This window comes from Cnephaeus nilssonii (genome assembly GCF_951640355.1).
Source record: "Cnephaeus nilssonii genome assembly, chromosome: 11".
Lineage (NCBI taxonomy): Eukaryota > Metazoa > Chordata > Mammalia > Chiroptera > Vespertilionidae > Cnephaeus > Cnephaeus nilssonii.
This window is the reverse complement of record NC_137082.1, coordinates 65,212,102-65,231,241: the sequence shown is the minus strand read 5'-3', so window position 1 is coordinate 65,231,241 and position 19,140 is coordinate 65,212,102. Positions and strand designations below refer to the sequence as shown.

The following is a 19,140-nucleotide window of genomic DNA, read 5'->3' as shown; positions in this document are numbered from 1 at the left end:
GACTGGTATTTCCAATCCAGAGCTGGGTACTCAACAGAAACACCTGGCCGCCAACCAACCTAGGGACTAATCCTTTCCTGCCAGACCCAGCTCTCCCTTCAAGCCCCTAACCCAGGTCTTCCTTCCTAGTGGCCCTGGCCCCTGCTCTCCAGGCAAACCTCTGACCCAGCAGCATATGAGGTGTATCCTCCAGGATGACCTCCCTACTTCCCCCACCAGGAGTTCAGGACTTCCTAGCTGGACCCCTAGGATGCCTGTCAGGGATGCTCTGTGAATTGAGGTACAAGCTGTGTGCCCCCATGCCCTGGGCATAGGCTGGTAAAAAGCAATGCCAGGTGAAGCTCGGCCCCCTCCCCCTTCCCTCCCGGGAGCTCAGGCCCAGCACTCCCAGCTGTGCCCCACTGTCGGCAGTTGAGGCCCTCCACTCCATCCCAGAGCAATCCATCGTCATTTTATCTGCAGGAATTTAGCTGGATCCTATCACATTCCCTGATACTCCTGTTCCCTTTAAAAATGGTGACAGAAAAGATAAATGTGGGCCTGGTGAGAGGAGAGGCAGAGGGGAGGAGGAGTGCAGGGGAAGAAGTGACAGAGGCTCGGGGATGGTGAAGAAACTGAAATAGAGGGAGACATACACACAGACGGCCTTAGATGGAGAGGAAGGAGAAGGTGGACAAGGCTAGGCCAGGGAGCCACAGAGATGCAGGTGGAAGGTGTGGCTGGCAGAGTCAGTGACACAGTAAGGAAGCGAGAGAACTGAAAGGACAGGACAGGCAGCAGGGCACAAGGGGCTCCAGCACCAGCCAGCTGGCTGGCCTGCCCCCAGGAGCCTGTTCTGACCCCCAGACGCCCGCCCACCCTGCTAGGAAAAAGAGAGGTTGGTGAAGGGTCTGCCACCACTGGCCAGGGGCCCTTCCCCTGGGATTCTACAGGGTGGGGGCCAAACCCAGGCCTTACAGAGAACTCAGAAGCCAACAGGGCCTTGGCCACCGCAGGAAACCCCTCCTCTCCTGACTACATTCTTCCTGAACAGATGGGGAAACCGAGGCCTGCCAGCAGTCACAGAAAGAGCTGGAAGAAGGCCTCTCGGGACCACCACTCCCCCAACCCACAAGGAAAGGTTTTGGCTCTACAGAGATCACAGTTACTAAATTCACTAAACTTGATAACAAGCTTTGAAAATGTCATCCTATTAGATTCAAGGCTCCAAATGTGGCTGCTCCTTGGCACTGGGGCAACACCTGCCTCCTAGTGTGCAAACGCACGGGCCACTGTGAACAGTTTCGGTGTCTGGCCACAGGAGACATAAAAGGAGCCGAGTACTTGGGCACAAATCCCCCTGACCTTGGCCCTCTGGAAGCATTGGGTAATTACAGCATGTGGGAGTGTCCACACCCTCAACCTGGCCTCCTCACCCACGTTCCCAAGACCCCATGCAAAGCCCTGTCCGCATATCTTGCCACGTCTAAGTTGCCCATTCCCACTTCTGAGATGTGCTCCCTCCAAACATCTGGGTGGCTCTTGGCAATGCCCCACCCGCACACCCAGGCATGCCTTAGGGGCGTGGCAGACACCTTGCGAGCTCGAAGAACACCTGACTGTGCCCTATCCTTTTGCTCATGAGCAGAAAGCAGAACCTAAGGCTGTGAGTGTGACCAGCCCAGTCCAGCAGAAGGAGTTCCCCAAGCCCCCTGCCAGCTCCACCAGCCTTACCGAGGAGTTCTGGCATTGCAGGCTGGAGCTGTTGAAGCGCAGAGCGTTGACACGGGCCGGGCTTCCCGGGATGTGAAAGAGGCACTCGTACCCACGCTGGCCCGACTGTGGCTGCGGCAGGTTCCGGGCAGTGAGGGTGATGGGCTTCACCACGCCCACTGGCACGTAGATCTGAGTGGAGGGCAGGATCTGCGGGCAGTCCTGGGGGTGACAAGGCTTCAGCTGAGCATAGAGGGGGCCAGTGAGCAGGGTGTACCCCACTGTGGCCCAGACTGCAATCTGTGTGCATAGCCCGTGCTTCTCCTGGGCAAGCACCACTGTGCCCACTTTATACACTGGAAGACTGAGGACCTCAGGAACAGCCAGCTGCTCCAGAGGCAGAAAGCCTGGGTTCTACACTTGCCAGGCTATGTGGCTGCACTCTGTGCCCTGGGGCAGGCCTTCCCCTCTGGGCTCAGTGTGCTCTGTCTAATGTTCTAGGACCCCACCGCTCAGCAACCAAGAGGTCCCATCTGGTCCACAGCTGAAAAGGCCCTTGAGACAGAAGCAGCCAAGAGTGAGCGCTGGGGCTGTAAGCTCTGCTGGGGCCCAGAAAGCATGTAAAAATAGTCAGGCAGAAAAACAGCCGGGGCCCCCAGGGCCAGCATTTTGGCAACAATAACTGATGCAATAGCCCAGCTCCCTTGCAGCACACTGACAGCAGCCACAGGAGGAGACAGACCCAGGGGCATGCCACTGAGCTGGGCTTTAAATAGAGATGCTGAAAACAGGCCGTAATCCCCAAGGCCTGCAGTATCTCCCAGCAGAGTGTGGGCCCAGGCCTGGCTCTGCAGAGGTTTTTGGGGCCTGTAAGTGACACTGGGGGAGCAGAGCCAGGCAGGCTGACCACTTCCCTTGGGTCTACAGGGTGACCCCATCTCCACCAGAGAGAGGCAGATGATGGTGACATGTACCAAAGGCCACCAGCTCTGCACTCATGCCAGCACTCTCCTTGCCATTTGAAGGGGTGCCCAGCCCAGCCACCAGGCCCAGGGATCTTCCTGCTGCCTCCCTAGACCTTGTCTGTCCCTCTGGACCCCCCAGCAGCCCTGGCTCGTCCTGGCCACCAGAACTGTTCTCACTGTTCCCCCGCCTCACACCTCCACTCTGCGGACACTATCTCGGCTGCTCAGGAAGCCAGCGCCACTGTCAGTCTCAGAGTGTAGGCCCTGTGATCCCCAGCTAGTCTCTCTGGCCGGGCCTTGGCACCTCAGCCATCAAAAGGATTCTGACATTCCTTTCAGACACCACCAGTGGCCTGAGGCCAGGCTGAGCTGGGAGAAAGATGCGTAATGTGGACCAGAGCTCTTCCTTAAGGGGACCCATCTCTGCCCATTCAGGGGGCTCTGGGTCTGTAAGCCGGCTCAAGTCTATGAAGTGAGTGAGGAGCCACAACTGTTTATATGACTCTAGTTAGATTTTTAGTCACCTGACCTAGAACTCTTCTGCCTACACACAGTAAGTAAGACTTTAGGAGACTGCCCTTCCATTCCACTTCCAGGGACACCATGACCAAGGCAAGTCCCTCCTGGTAAGGAGGCCACCAGGACAGAAGGCACATGACTGTCCTATACTGGCCACCCCTCCCATTCCTGGAGAAGCCAGACCCAGCATTCCTAGCAGAAAGCCCTAGCTTCTAGGTTTGGGTTCAGAGTGCGTGTGGGCTCAGCTTCTGTGGTGCTCTACATGGGACCCCTGCCAGGCACTGGACCTGCACCAGCTCCCTCCTCAACGACCTTCCCTAACATGCTCTGGTGGCTTCCACTTCAAACAACCCAAGCAAACGTGAGAGTACAGGGACGGGGCAAGTAGTGGGGTTCCTGGGGACTCCTTCCAGTGGGGTAGGGAACCAAGACACTGCAGTATGAGCAAGCTCCTGAGTGAGGGGTGGCCCCAGAGGAGCCAAATCCAAACAAGAGATGGGAAGGAGAGACCTGGGCTGGGAGCCCAAGTCCTTCCAAACAATAGGATTGGCTGTCTGCGGATGTTACACTCCCTATAAATGTACCCATAAAACCTGGGACTACAGCTTATAACGGCATCTCTGTGGAATAAATCCATCTCCCAATAACCCTCCCTGGACCCACAATCACTCCCCGCTCGGCCTGCATGAGCAGATTCTTCAGGAGGGGTCTGCACTTGCTTCTCTATTTCCCCTGGCCATCGAGGCCCACCACAGCCCACCGAGGCTCCTAGACCCCACAGTCACTAACCCCAATGGAATCAGCCCCACTAGCTTCCTGTTGCCCCAGGGCCCCTGCCCACCCCCAAGACACCTTGGCCCATTTCCTCACACAGGCCCAACTCCCAGCAAGCTCAATGCCCACCTTCTACGGCCCTGGTCCTCACACTCTCACTCTCACAGACACTGTCACGTCCAGATGCCCTCAGTCCCTGCCTGCTCTCAGCCTGCTCCCTACTGCCATCTTGTCCCATGGTGTGCAACAAAGGTCCAGAGGGTGATGTGAGGGGTGACCAGGGGAGGCTCTGTGAGGAGAAGCCCACTGCATGGCAGGGGCCCTGTGCGTGATGCGTTTCCTCTGCCCCGGCACTGTTCACAGAAGTTCAGGCCAAGTGCCCCATGGCCGGCAGGACCCACACCCTCTTGTCCTGTCCCACCAACAGGCATGGTGTCACTGCAAAGAATAGAGCCTTGGTTTCAAGTTCCGGCTCTGCATCTGCGGGCTGGACATGGAGACCCCTGGCCACCCCCTCCCTGCCTAGCAGGTTCCAGGTCTGCCCATTCTGGTCCTGAGAGCCTGGGTTCCAGGAGTAGTGACCATATTGCTCATGAGGTCAGTACCTTGCTCAGACTCCAAATAATTATGACCTAATTACCATCAGTCACCACCCAGGACCTCAGATGGCTCCAAGGAACTGACCAGCTCCTTGTAGATCGATCTGACATGTCCCCTTGTCCACATGGACTCAGGGCACTGGGCCCACCTAGCCAGACACCTGACACTCCAGGCTCCCATTGTCCTGCCTGGTCAGACCCCTCTCCACATGGTGCCCCATGTGGTCTGAGGCTTCTGCAGCTCCCCTAAAGGTCACAAGAGACTCAGTGACCACCAACAAATGCCACTGGCTGGCCTCAGGCCAGAACAGCCATGAAGGATGTCCCCAACCTCACAGACCTCTTGGTTGGCATCCCAGCTACCCATAGGTGCTCCCCCAGGCACACCTGCAGGCGACACCTGGTTCTGTTGCAACTCCGAAACCCTGCACCCCCTCCCCTGAGATTGCCTTACCTCAGACACATTGACGCGGCCCTCCAGGAAGGCGCAGTCGGCAGCATTGTGTGTGCACACGTGGCGGTATTTGCACCAGTGGCAGGGGAAGGAGCCATTGACACACGACAGGCAGCTGCAAGGAGGGAGTGGGACAATGAAGCCAGGCATCACCTGCCTCCACCAGTTGCCATACAGGGCCACACCACACACCACAGCATCTCCCTGCTGCTGCTCCCGTGGTTGATCACGGGGCCACCCCAGGGCCTTTGCACTGGCTGATCCTCCACCTGCTCAGAGAGACCTTCCCTGTCAGCTGGTCTTACCCACTGAACTGCCTGGTGCTCCCTCCCTCCTTCACTGCTCTTCCCCAGACCCTCAATAACCTGACAGTCCACCCGAGAACCAGCCTACAGAGCCTTCCTGATGACGGACACATTTAAAGTCTATACCGTCCACACTAGGACACACATGACAATTACCACTGGAAATGTGTTAGTGACACTAAGTAAGTACATTTTAAATTCTGTCTTAACTTAGATTTAAATTTTGGTGGATAGAGCTATGGGAGATATCCACCAACCTGAAGGCTCCGCCTGGAAAGAGCTTGTCCCATTCAGTCTGAAACGGCCCCAGAGCCTGGACAGGGCCATTTCAGTGCTCCGCCCCCGCAGCTTATGACTCGTACCTCGTCTCTACAGCCTCCGTGGCCCCCTTCACTACCACCCCCAGGCAAATACCACTGGCTCTCTGAGAACCTACCAACCTGCCAGCCCCTGGGCTTCTCCTGAGACCCTCAATCCCCTCTAGTTCTGGAGTGCAGCCCCCTGCCCCAAGGATCCCGGCCGGCCCAGAAGAGAGGTCATACCCTGGTAGTAACAATATCCAAGCCACATCAACAAAGGCAGGCACAGCTGAGGCTGAACCCAACCGTCCCCACACCCATGTTGGCCCTTCCAAGGCCAGGCACCCTCCAGGTCATGGATGGGGCTAAGAGCACCCCTCTAGGCCCAGTGTGCCGGCCCCATGGCAAGACAAACAGTAGGTCCTCAGCTGCTTCCATTCTTCCTGCTACTCAGAGCCAAGACAGGCAGCAGATAACAACAAGCCAGCACCAGCTTCCATCCTGGTTCTCTGTGCCTCAGCCTCTCCATCCCCCAGCCCCCAACCCACATCTGGGGCAACATGAGCTAGAGAGGACCTGGACTGCTACCTGTCCCAGAACAGCAGGTACTGAATAGCCTGTCCCATGGCACACCATTGCCCATCTCGACGGCCTAGCAGCCTCCTCCCCCCGCTCCGGAGCTCCCTGCCTTGCTTTGGTGCCCACAGGCCATTCCTCATACCAAGGCTAAGAGCAAGACTCTTCAAGTGTGAACCAGTGCAGGTCACCACCCGCCTGCTCTGACCGCTGCCCCTGCCTCAGGTTCATCTGGCCCCTCTGCCCAGGGGCGTGCTCTCACAGCAGAACTCGCCTCCCACCCTGACCACTGCACCATGTCCTGCCCGTGCCTAAGGCTCGAAACACTCACGACTGGTGGACACTGCAGTTGTAGAAGACGAAGTCCACAGATGCAAACTTCTTGCCCGTCTCCTTAGACTTCAGGTAGAGCTTCACCACCCGCTGGTCTCCTGTAGGGCAGCACATGCTCAAATCACCAGGACCACCCATGTAGGGCAACCCCCGAACAGGAAATGATCTCGCCTCGGACCATCCCAACCACCAAGTACACAGCCCCTGGCTGCACCTCAGCCCCTCGGGCTGATGGACACCTGAGCATACCAGGTGGGCCCCTGCATCTTTGCACCTGTCTCCTGTCTATATACTGCTCCCGTTTGGCATCTGCTTTTTACCTTGCCATCCTCCTTGGTCACCATGCAACACCCATTCTCTGTCCTCAACAACAGTCCACCTCCCCAGCAGGAGACCCCTTCAAACGCTGCCCAGACCCAGCTGTGGTGCACTTACCCTGGCCCTGAGTGATGGGCGCCACCTCCCCCGAGGACGGCGAGTGGCAGTGGATACGGCCGTCCTCCAGAATGCTCTCAGACTCAGTAAAGTCCTCGAAGGAGCAGTTGACACCGGCGGAGAGGTCAGGCACATTCCAGGCCTGCAGTACCAGCTAGGGCACCCAGGGCAGGAGGTGTGGGTGAATGGAGTCCTGTCACCTCTCCTTCCCCCCCTCCCCCCACCACCTTCATCCCTCGGCCCAAGCCGAGTGGCCACACTCACCGGGACCTGGGACATGGTGACGGAGACATTGCGAGGCTGCACAGTCAGCTGCACGCACTGCAGCAGGTCTGAGGCAAAGCGCTGAGGCTCATCCGCCCGCTCACAGGCATCCCGACGGGAGCAGCTACAGGCAGAGGAGGCTGGGCTTAGCCCAAGGAGCAAGCCAGCACCTAGCCCATGCTCAGCAGAGCCGACGCCTATATTTGGGGAAGCCCACCAGCTTCACTGCACCCCGTCTTGACTGGGATGTGGCTGGACTGGCTGTCATTCAGCTGGTCACAGGAAACCGCCAAACCCATGAAGACCCAGAGGAGCTCGGAGGTGAGCTGTGACCACCTGAGGTGCACAGCAAGGCCATCTGGGGCCCTCCCAGGGCAGAGACAACCATCAGGACCCTCCTGCCCACCCTACCCCATCCAGACTCACATGCTATGCAGGACACACCAGCCGCAGTGGGGATCCCGAGAGCCCAGGCACAGCTCACATGATGTGTACTGCACACAGCTCTCCACGGGCACTCGTGTCACCTGGCAGGAGGGGACTCTGTGTCAGGCTCCACCAGGCCCATCCCAGGGACCCCTTACCAGCTACACCTCCTCAGCACTACCATGTGCCCCTCTGACCCCATAATCCAGGGACACCCCCATCTTGGGAGTTCTCCAGCTAGGACTTTGAAAAGCCAGTCCTGGGGGACACAGCCTTGGCTGAGTTAGGCCTCTCCCCTGGGAGCCAAGGATGGTGATGGCCAGGGAGCGAGCAAGTGGTACAGGTGAGTCATCCCCAGAGAACCGACTGCTCCAGCCAGAGTTACTCTCCCATCTGCCTGGACTCCGAGGTTCCAGGGGATCCATGGCTTGTTGGCCCATATCTTAAGCACAGAGGAAGGTTGGGCCCCACTTGCCCCGACCTCATCTGCTTGGCTCTGAGGTCTCCAGAGAAGGGGAAGAACCAGACAGCCAGAGAGGGGCAGAGAAGTGAGAGCTGGTCAAGGAAGGGAGGTCTTGTCTTTCCCACCTGCCTCCCAACCCCCCTCACCCCAACTGCCATGGTGCACCAGGCAGAGCAGAAAGGCAGAGGCTGGCTGCAAGCAGGCCAGGCCCGGCACACAGCACATGGCCTTGACAAGCTGGGCCAGGCCAGCCACAGGCCCCATAGAGGCTGCTGCCCAAAGTCCCCACCAGGCACATGCGGCCAGTGCTGGGCCAGTTCACAGTCTGAGAACTCAGGGCTCCAGATGCCTGCCTCAAACCCTGCAATGACCCCAATGCTCTGATAATGCTCTCATTCAAATATTTGCTCCTGTGGATATGAAGTCACTCAGGGAGGGGAGGGAATGCCTAACCTGGTCCAGGAGAACCTAGAGGCAGCATGGGCAGTGTGGGCCACGCGGCCATGCACAGCCCCCCAGGGTAGGCCCACCCACATGCATCTATCAGTGTAGCACCCACCTGCTTTTCCGTCATGGCGTAGAGGTACTGGCGGTCAGGGCTGAGGACCAGGTCACGAAGGATGGGGCTACCTTCTTGGGCCACCACACTCTCGTAGGCCAGGGCTGGCCGGCCGCCAGGGTTGGCCAGGTCCACCAGGATCTGTGGCATTGAAGGCCTGAGAGAAGCTGTGCCGATGTCTTTGTGCCCCAGTCCTACACCCACATAAAGTGGGGGTCCCAAGTCCCTCCCCTAGCCATCCCCCAAAGCCCTACAAGAACAAGGCTGAGGCCCCCACCTCAACCCAAGTGGCATGCGCAGGACATTTTGCATACCGGTAAGCTAGTCCTGGCCTAGTCCCTTCTTCAATCAACAGAGGCCACAGCCCAGGGGTGGAGGTCTTTGGGGATTGGAGAGAACCACAGCCCCCCACCCCTCACTTATCACGGAGCCACACAACCATATCCAATGCAAAGGTGGCAGGTAACCCCTGAAAACACACCACCTTCCCTGGGTCAGACTGGACCTCCCAGAGGAGAGGCTATTTGGGAGGGAGGAAAAGAGGGGCCTGCAGGGAGCATGGGAGGTCCAGTACAGCTGAAAAGGCTAAGAAGTGAGACCCCTGAAGCCTGCAGGGTGAGGAGACTGCTTGAGTGTGAGGGGCCATGCCCCAGGGCATCCTGGAGTTGGGGCTCACCCTCAGAGGAAGCTGTATTTCAGATACCAAACAAACCAGGCATTAATTAGCCAGCTCTTCTCTGCAGCTTGCAATGCTACAAGTATTTTTAGTTGCTTTTACCAAACAAATGTATTTAATTAACAGAGAGACCCAGGGGGCTTTCCAGAGATGGGACTCATGGGGCAGCATCAGCCCAGCTCAGCTGGTCTGGGCAGGCTCCCAGGGCACAGGGCTTCTGGCTCTGCTCAGGCCCCTCCCAGCTTTGGCTATACCAGGGCAGCAAGCCCACCTTTCCACCTCCACCTCAGGGGCAGGGCTGGGGCCAGGGCTCAGTCCCTGTTTTGCACCCCCACATTGATGGAACAGGGTGGGCCTGACTGACTGGGGTGGGCTTCGGGGCAGGGAAAAGCTCCAACAGGGGCTGGGCAAGGGTAGCCAGCCAGGGTGTGGCGCTGTGTCTCCCGGCCAGAGGCTGCTGGCTGTGAGAGACTGGGAAGGCCGCATTCCTGAGAGCCCGGAGCCACCCCCCCCCCACTTCTGCTCAGCTGCACATCCTCTCAGCTGCCTCCCAGCCAAGCAGGCAGGCTTAAGTCAAACCAGACCAGGAAGAGCACGGCCCAGTGCTGGGCAGGGGGTGATGAACCTGGGGTGGGCCTGTAACTGCCCAAATGGCTCCAGCCCAGCTTCTGGGAGGAAGATACCAAGTGAGGGGGCCTCCATCCTCAGAGCCCCTATTTGTGGAAACTAGACAGGACCCCAACCTACTCCCACAAGCCTCCTGCCCTGTTTGGGTGAGCGGCCTGCAGGCAGACACTACTCACAGGGAGCTGGAGGTCAGCTCTTTGACATCAGCCACAAGAGAGGGCCCAGGAAGCCGAGTCCAGTCTCTGGACGCACACTGCTTGGGCCCAAGCCCTGGCTCAGATACCCACCAGATGTGTGACCCTGGTAGGGTGGTGAACCTCTCTGAGCCTCAGTTTCCCTCCCTGTCAAAGGGGAATGACAACCAGCCTTCCCATACCAAAGCTTTTCTGAGGATTAAGTGAGGACCAAGCCAGTGTGCCAAACGGGGCCACAAGGTAGGCCCCATGGCAATCACCAAACCGCAGCAGCCTGTCACAGAGACCTGACAAGGCCAGCCTGGACAGCAGCCAGGGAGCAAGACAGGAGGGCAAGGCAGGGCCCCAGTGGAGACCCTGAGCTTAGGCTGTCCTAACCCAAGTGACTAGAATCAGGACTCTGGATTTCTCCCCAAGCCTGGCACTCCCCTGCCCCCATCCCTGAAGATGCCTCTAGCAGCACTTAGAAGTTCAAGCCTGACCCCATCTCTCAGTGCCAAGCTTACGGCCCCTCCCTCCAACACCCCAGCCTAGTCTCTCACTGGGGAACACTTGCCCCCAGGTCCTTGACAGGGGATACTCTTGAACCCCACCTTCCCTCTCAGGGATGAGGGTATGGGCTGAGGCATGGCTGTCACATCAAGGGGGGTACATGATCTCTGAGTTATGGTAGGGGGCGAGCTGGGCCTCCTCCCAGGGGTCCTGGAGAAGGTGGGAGAGGGGAGGCAGGCCAGGCATGGGTTCTGGAATGCCCCCCGCCCCTGGGCCGGCAGCATGTCGACTCTGACAGGTGGCACCCAACAGCTGCGACAGGGAGCAAACACATCATCTGTCTATCCACCTGCCCAACACTGGGCTGCCCCCCAGCCCTTAAACACACACAGGCAGGCCCCAAGGAGACAGGGCATTCCTAAAGGGCACAGAGCAAGGAGGGTGTTGGGAGGCCCAGCCCACAGGCCAGAGGGTAGATGAGAGTGGGTAACAGCCCCACACTGCACACTAAGTAGCCATGGTCCAGGGTCACCAGGGCCCCTACATGCACACATGATAGTCAGGGGTCCAGCTGGAAATGACCAGTCCTGGGGACATGCCTGCTGTGTCCTGGCTGGTTTTCAGGTTGTGGGGCTTGTATAGGCCCTGCACTGTCAATTGCACTTGGGGACACAGCATCTGCCCCAAAAGTGGGAGGATAGGTGCAATGTGCCACCAGGAGTACATTCCAGGGAGAATGAGCATGCAGGGCAGGCAAGGGCCAGACCTCTGGCAGGACATCGGGGAACATGCCACCAGCAGTGCACATGCCAGCACCACACCCACACCCACAGCTGTCCACTCTAGGGCCACCTACTTGGAGGTGGCCCACCCTGGGACAGCTGGGCCTGCAAGAGCACACAGGAGACTTCCGGAGTCCCCTGGTATTTCCCCCCTACCTCCAGCTGTCACCTCTGTGCTTGGCAAACCTTCCCGAAAGACCACCACAACTTCCAGGACTGGCTGCGACCGCCCTCCCTTCTATCTCCCACCACAAAAAACTCAGAGCCCAAATCCAGCTCTGCCATAGAGGTCCCTCTGCCATAGTGCCCTTCCCCGCCCTTGCTGAGAAAGGAGCCCTCCGTCCACCCAGATGGCTTTAGCAACGCTGTCCAGCTTCCCTGAGCACATCCCAGGCTGCACCTGGCTCAGTTACCCACCCACCCACAGCTCTGGCCCAGAGGGGCACAGCTACCAGCCTCTGCCTGGGCTTCCCAGCCTTGTCCACTTCTCCCTCAGTCTTCCCTGTCCCTCTGCACTGGGGAGTCCCCTGGATTCTGAGCTGAAGCAAAGGGCTATCAGCACCCCCAGACACCTCTTGGAGCCAGGGCCAGGCAAGGCACTGATCATGGGCTGAGCACCTAATACCACCACCATTGGGGCATCGTCTGCCCTCCCCACAGATGGGCCAGGGAACAGGTTCACCCTTTCACTCTCAGGTCCCTGCAGATGGGCCAAGGGGAGGCAGCTAGGGGCAGGCGGGTGGCCCCTGGTCCTGGAGGCCCCAGGCCCAGACTGGCCCAGTTGGCTTCCCCTGCACTTATCACTGCATGGCCCTGGCCAACTGCTGCGGGCAGGCAGCTGACAGCCCGACCAGGTCAGCTGTCTGTCCAGCCTGAAACCAACAAAGGGCCCATTCTCCAGGCTGAGGGCAGGCGGGGGCACTGGGGTGGATTTCTGGGCTGTCCAGGCTGCTTGCCAAGACCGGCACGCGCCCTAGCTGCCCGGAGGCAGGGGACTGCCCAGCTTAGCCCAAAAGGAAGGAAGAGAGTTCTCTGCTATGCCACCCCAAGATGCAGCCCTTATGTCTGTGAAGTGAGGGTGCACTGACTGAGCTGATTCCTGGTCTCCAGACGGGGGTTGGGGGTAGAAGAACAGGACCATGGGTGGGAGGAAAGGCAGAGGACAGGGGCAGCAGCCAGCACACAGGGCTGGGACCTCACAGGCATCCTCCTCCTCCTGAGATGCAGCTGCCAAGCCTGTTCCCAGCCCCCTGGGAGGCAGGGTGGCCGGAGGAGGGGCTGTGCAAGGAGCGGGAGCCTCTGCCACCCTCTCCTGGAAGGATTCCCCAAGGGGCAGAGCTTGTCTTCCCTCTCCTTCCGATCAGGGCCAAATGGCTAAGGCCCTGAGAGACACAAGCTCCTGGACCATTCTTTCCCCCTCATGGGCTGCCATGGGATTCCCTCCTCCTCTGGTTGGGGTAAGGTTCCAGGCCCCTTCCTGGGAACATTCTCAGAAAGACTAGGAAGAATTTGATACTGGAAAAGCAACTAGCAATTTCCTCTTGGCAGTAACTGAATAATTAAAACATGATTTGAAAGAGACCCGATGGCTGTAAATGGGCCAGACACACCTGGCAGAAGTGTGTGTGGGAGAGGACCCCAGGAATCTTATCTTTCCCACCTCCCAATTCACAGATGGAGAAGAACAGGGACCAGTCAACACAAGCAGTGGTCCTCCATGACCCTCAGTCTCATCTGCCAACAGACAACCACCGCTAACAGGGTTAAGTGAAAAGGTCAAGGTTCCAAAAGTTGGGGAGGCCAGCCTGCTGGAAGCTGCCTGGAGACTGGGCTCCTAAGGCTCAACCCTGCCATAGGGCGGAGGTGCAAAGCTCTTCCAGAGAATCTGCAGCTGCTGGGGAGGCTGCACAAAGCTAGGCCAGGAGGCAGTGTAGATTACACGGCCTTCTATCACACGTCATTGTCTGGGACTGTCCTCGGCTGGGATGTGGCCAGGGTGCCCACCTGCAGCCTGAAATTTAACACCTGGTGCAACCAAGGATGCTGTGGCAGGCAGCAGTGACTGGCCCAATGTCATCTCAAACTCAAAGGCATTTGTTGCCCACCCTCCCTCCCATTTATGACGCCAGAGCTCCACAGAGCTGGGGCCCTTACAGATCCATATTACCCACCCTACCCCCACCTGCTGGGTCCCCAGCACAAGCAAGTAGACACAAGCCCTTCCTACTTTCTTGAAGCCACCACAATCCTCTGGTTCCCTGCCTCCACCCAGGCCAGCACTCCGAAGTCTCAGAATCCTGTGGGATATCTTCCTGCCCCCACGACGCTGACCACTGCAGGATCACCAGTGAACTGGCTACCACATGTGGAATAAGAGTTGCCTGAGGCATCACCTGACATCTCTTTTTCCTCAGGCCCCCTCAGTTCACAGCATGCACTAAGGCACCCTGAGTTTTGGCCATGCTGTTATCTCCCTCCAAACACCCTTCCCAGCAGATTCCCAATCCCCTGGACTATTCCAGCCTCTGTACCCATCTCACTGTGCTGCCAGGGCTCCCACACTCTGACCCCCAAGAGGACATGTCCTGGAGGGCAGGGCCCAGTCTACCATGGGTGGGAGGGTGGGGGGAGACTGCACATTGTGGGCAGTAACCTTGGGCCATCATGAAGCTGCCCCCAGGCTGGCCCTGGACATGCTAAGGAATGAGCACAGGGAGGCCAATGCTAGCCAGCACCTGCAAGGGTCATACTTATCAAAGGTACCCAGGTGCCCCTGCCAGGACTGAGGCCTGATTAGCCAGACCCCACAAAGAGGAGGGCCTGGAGTGCTGGGCCATACAGCACCCTCCATGCACATCTGTGGGCAACTCCACTGGCCACCACCTGATGGGAAGCAGAAGCAATGCTCCTGTGACATGGACTCTGGGACAAGGAGCTGGGACGGCATTAGACAGACCCGTAGGATGAATGAGAGGTCCCTTTGCCCTTCTGGCTCAGCGCACCGTGGCCAGCTGCACCAGGGGAGCCACAAAGAGAAGGTCACACGCACACATCCACAGGGCACACAGATATCTGGACACAGGGCACAATGCGATGCCACCCAAAGATTCTAGTGACTACTGTCCTTGGTGGGCAGGGGCAGTACACCTGTGGGGCCCACAGGCACAACACCTAAGACAAGGAAGCTGGCAGCCAGGACCGCTCCACTCCCTGCCAACAATCCCCAGGGGAATGACCACCACCAGGACCAGTAACCTGGCATGAGCATGAGTGCATGCTGACCAACCACCCTGACAGGCTCTGCCACACATCCCCACCTAGTCTTGGAAAACACCCGGAGGTTCAGGATGTAAAAACCACAGCAGATCTGGCAGCCCAACACCCAGGGAGAAGCCTAACAGAAACACAGCTCTGCGGTCATGGAAGCCGTGCACAGAAACTCGTGAAACAGCACTGCTGTCACAGACCCACGAGGAACACACCACCACGCCCCCAAAGTAGAACATCGTGTACATGTGTGCGGAGCACATGCCACCACCACAACACAGAACCACTCTGGCTATCCACACAGCAAGGTCGAGTCTCACAAACAGCGCTGGGGCCTGGTCCTGCCCAACATCTCTCTTGGGGCCAGCATCCCTGTTCACCCCTGCTCACAACCTCACAAGGCTCCCCAACCTGCCTCCTGCACAGACCTGGGCTTTGGGGAACAGGGGTCCCTGATGGATGCACAGGGCAGGGAGGACCTGGCACAAAGATTCTGAGAAGAGGTCCATACTGGCCACCCCAGCAGCAGGAACTTGCTACCCATCACTCCACATAGGTCTTGAATGCGCCACTTGACTTTCAGGATTTCTGATTCTCTGAATTTCAGAATCCTGTCGGGGGCGGTGGGAGGGGAGGGCGGGGGGGAGCTGGGGAATGGAAAAAGGCATTTAGAGGGAAGTTTCTAGAGATGAGAAGGCCTGTGGAGGGTAAGAAGTATCCCTGTCCTCAGCTCTCCAGGCCCAGTAAGAGGTGTCTTTGTACCCAACAGTCTAGACCCAGAGCAGCAACCACAGGCAAAGCAGTGATGCCCGAGGGCAAGGTGAGAACAGGCAGCTCCAGCTGTGAGGCTATGTGCATAGGAATGGCAGCCCAGCCAGCCTGGCCCAGGCTCTGGCGGATGAGTGTTACAGCCACAGCCCTCGGTCTCTCCTCCATACAGGGATCACCACAGAGGAAAGAATATCAACATGCCCATGGGCCACCCAACAGCCAGGGGAGGCAGGGCCTGCCCAGTGTGGAGAGAAGGAAACTGAGAACCTGAGAGGAGGGGGCTTCACTCTGGACAGGAGCAGCCACAGCGCCCACCTGGACAGCTGTCCCTTGGGCCCCACTCCGAGGCCTACCATAGTACCCTGGTGCCCACAATGTCATGGCCCATATCGCCAGGCCACAAACTGGTGGCTCACAGCACCCTTGAGTTGATCTATGACACTTTCTAAAAACGTGTATTAGTTGCCAAAACTTAACCATCAAGAGATCTCACACAAAATACAGATTTGGGAAGACAGGGCCCACAGCCACCAGAGTGGGCAAGGCTGCACTGAGGGTAGAACTGAATTCCTCAGCCAAGTCTTGATAGGGCCTGTGCAGGGCTGGCCCCAGGGCACCCCTCACCAGGCCCACAGGGCTTGGCAGAAAGGGAGAGTCAGAGAAGGCCACCAGGCTGGGGAGGGGGCAGGGTGCAGGTACTGAGCTGACTATGAAGAACTCAAACCAGGATCTACCTTGGGAACTCCTACAAGGCCAAGGAGGTCCCCAGAGGCCACAGGAGGGGTGAGGGTGGGAGGGGCTATATGCAGGGCTGGGGCTCTGGGGGCATGTCAGCCCAGGAGGGGAGGCTGCCTATATGGGGGTAGCAGGTGGCAGGCAAGGCCTCTAGGGAAAAGGAGGGGAGTTAGGGGGCACCCCAGTAAGCCTTGACCAGCTGAAGTTTGCAGGTATTAAATTAATCAGCTACAATTTTATACAACATTTGGAAGAGTCTATCCTAGGAGCCAACCACATCCCTGGAGCTCTTCAGTCGCTTCTTAAAATTCAGGAAGGCCCTGGCCAGGTGGCTCAGTTGGCTGGAGCATCATCCCATGCACCAAAAGGTTGCTAATTTGATTCCCAGTCAGGGCATATACTTAGGTTGTGGGTTCGATCCCCAGTTGGGGCATGCATGGAAGGCAACCAATTGATGTTTCTCTTTCCCTCTCCCTTCCTCTCTCTAAAATCAATAAATACATATCCTTGGGTGAGGATTAAAATTTTAAAAAGAGCCCAAGAAGGACCAGGGCTGGGGAAGGCAGAGGTGTGTCCAGCATAGAATGTACTGCCCCTGGGTTAGCAGCGGGTGGGGACCCCAGGCCCCAGCATGAGGTGAGAACAGAGGGCAGGAAGGCAGTGCCCACTGCACTCACACAGTAGGGCCAGGCCTGAGGTCCCACCTCCAGGGCAGGAAGGGCCCAGCCCTCACAAAGGCCTAGAGGAGAGGTAGCTGGGTAGCTGGGCAGCTGAGCAGGAAGGTGGCACAGCACTGAGCTGGGCTAAACAGAGGGCATCTGATGGCCCTTCCTGTCTGGGCCCTAGCCCTTGGACCACAGCCACCCCCATGGGCTGAGGCGGGAGAGTGAATTCTGCTGATGCTTGCTGGTCCCTAGCCCAGGAGGCATGTGCCAGGGAGCAGGCATCCTTTACAGTGGGTCAAGGCTAGAGGCTTAGCATGGGAACCTAGGGGAGGTCACAGAGTTGGGGTGGGCAGAGTGGGACTGGAACCTGAGCTGAGGAGCAAAGTGGGGCACCCTTTCCCCCTAGCCCCACCACCCTATGCTCCTATCCTCCACCTGTAGACGTGCCCTGGGGTGGGATCTGAGCCAGTTTCTAGGAGGGGGAGGCAGACAGAGGAAGGCTGGGCCACAGGAGCTGGAGCTCGGCCTGGTCCTAAGCTGATGCCCTGGGCTGTGGAAAGAAAGAGCCCTGCAGGCTGGCAGCTCAGGGCAGGAACGGGTGGGGCAGGAGGGGGACGGGGGCGGGGGGGCAGAGGGAGGTGTCCCTGGGAGAGGGGCCACCTTAGGCTTACTCAGAGTGGGAGAGGGTCACTGAAGTAGGGGCCCCCATTTCCTGTCCTCCAGGGACCCATACAAAAGGTAGAGAGCTTAAGTCACAGCTAGGACCCTGGAGCCAATAACCCTGGATGCCCGCAACTTCCACCTACATGCCTCAGTTTCCTCATCTGTCAATCGGATGAAAGGGTTGCTGTGAGGACACTGAGACGCCAGCACACGGGCACTCACTGCATGTCCCAAGTGAGAGTGGGAGCACACCAGGCTCTTGGCCTGCCTGCACATCCTCTCTCCTTCCTCAGGCTGCACTCAGGAAACCATGGCTCAGAGGAGCTGGACTGGCCAGCTCCAGGTCACACAGCTGTTGAGGGGGAGAGCCGAGAGTACACCACGTTCAGCCATTTGTACAAGACAGGGGTGTGAACAGCAATGCAACAGCCTACTGAGCCGCCCTCTCCTGGGGCAGGTACATTTGGATAGAAGGGGTGCAAGTAGCAAGTCTAGGGGTGAGGCAGGGGCACACTTCTGAGAGCCTCAAAATCAATGCAATAGGATCCCCAAACTTGCAGACTGCCACCACTGGGCGGACGGCCTGGACATGACTGACCCCACATACAGACAGGGCACTGTCCATTCATGCACAGTGTGTGGTGCCCAGCTGATGAGTCCATGGGTGAAAAGAGCCAGTACCCTTGGGGCTCTGTAAAACAGGTATGGGGGAGTGGGGGGGGGGGGGGGCGAGGAAAGGAAGAAGGAGTCTTCTGGCTGTGGCTTCCCAATGCCCAATTAAGCCCCTTCTCATTAATGGGCCCAAGTCCAACTCCACAGTCCACATGCTGGGTCTCAGTTTCTCCTCTGTGGGAGTGGTCAGAGAGGCAGGAGAGCAGGACTAACTGGAATCAAAAGATCCCACCCAGATCCCACCCAGAAGAGGCCCTGGGGCAGAGAGTGAGGAGTATATGTATGGGGGGGTGGCGGGCAGAATAGGGTTGGACTAACCTGTTCTCCCAGACTTGCAGGGTGGTCTGTGGGCATAGACAGCACCTCAGCCAGCTGCCTGCCAGCCATCAGCCATCAAAAGACTGAGAGAGGCATTCCCAGCCCCGGGAGCCTGCCCTCCTGCTGGGTAACAGGCTCTGGGACACCATGTGGAATGTCCCCAAGGGACTCGCCCAGCACTCCATGCACCCACCTCAGGGGGAGGTTCTCTGGCCCCTTCCAGGCACAACGTGTGCAACACACCTCACAGAGGCTCTGATGGCCCTCTCCCCTGCTCCCCTAGCCCTGTGTGTCCTCCCTGGGGCAGGAAGGAGTGAATGCTGAGTGGGGGCCTCACCCCTGGGAAGGGAAAGGGCCCCACACTCAGGCCACAGGCAGTACCCTCAACACGAGGGGACAGGGCTTACACGGAAGGTGGCAGGGTCTGCACTGGCCTCCCTGCGTCCCCACTAGCTAGTTGGGCAGGCACTTAGCCTCACAGTCACTGTGAGCAGAAACCCTCAGCACCCCAGGGTGGTCTTCAGTCAGCAGCCCAAAGCTGGGGTGGGGGTGTCCCTTCTCCGAGGTCACAGAGTCTGTGAGGAGTGGAACATGATTCCCACCATGCAGACATGG

General features: G+C 58.4%; 1 protein-coding gene across 1 annotated transcript in view; it reads right to left on the bottom strand.

Annotated features, from left to right (window-relative positions):
* The window catches only part of PLXNA1 (plexin A1), a 54,132-nt gene that overhangs the window by 24,774 nt on the left and 10,218 nt on the right, over nt 1-19,140 (bottom strand). The window contains exons 4-10 of the mRNA XM_079785247.1: nt 8,664-8,804; nt 7,642-7,742; nt 7,216-7,339; nt 6,952-7,105; nt 6,515-6,614; nt 5,004-5,118; nt 1,714-1,914 (exon numbers count right to left, since the gene is read on the bottom strand). Coding sequence (XP_079641373.1) covers nt 1,714-1,914; nt 5,004-5,118; nt 6,515-6,614; nt 6,952-7,105; nt 7,216-7,339; nt 7,642-7,742; nt 8,664-8,804 — 936 coding nt within the window. The remainder of the gene's footprint in view (nt 1-1,713; nt 1,915-5,003; nt 5,119-6,514; nt 6,615-6,951; nt 7,106-7,215; nt 7,340-7,641; nt 7,743-8,663; nt 8,805-19,140) is intronic.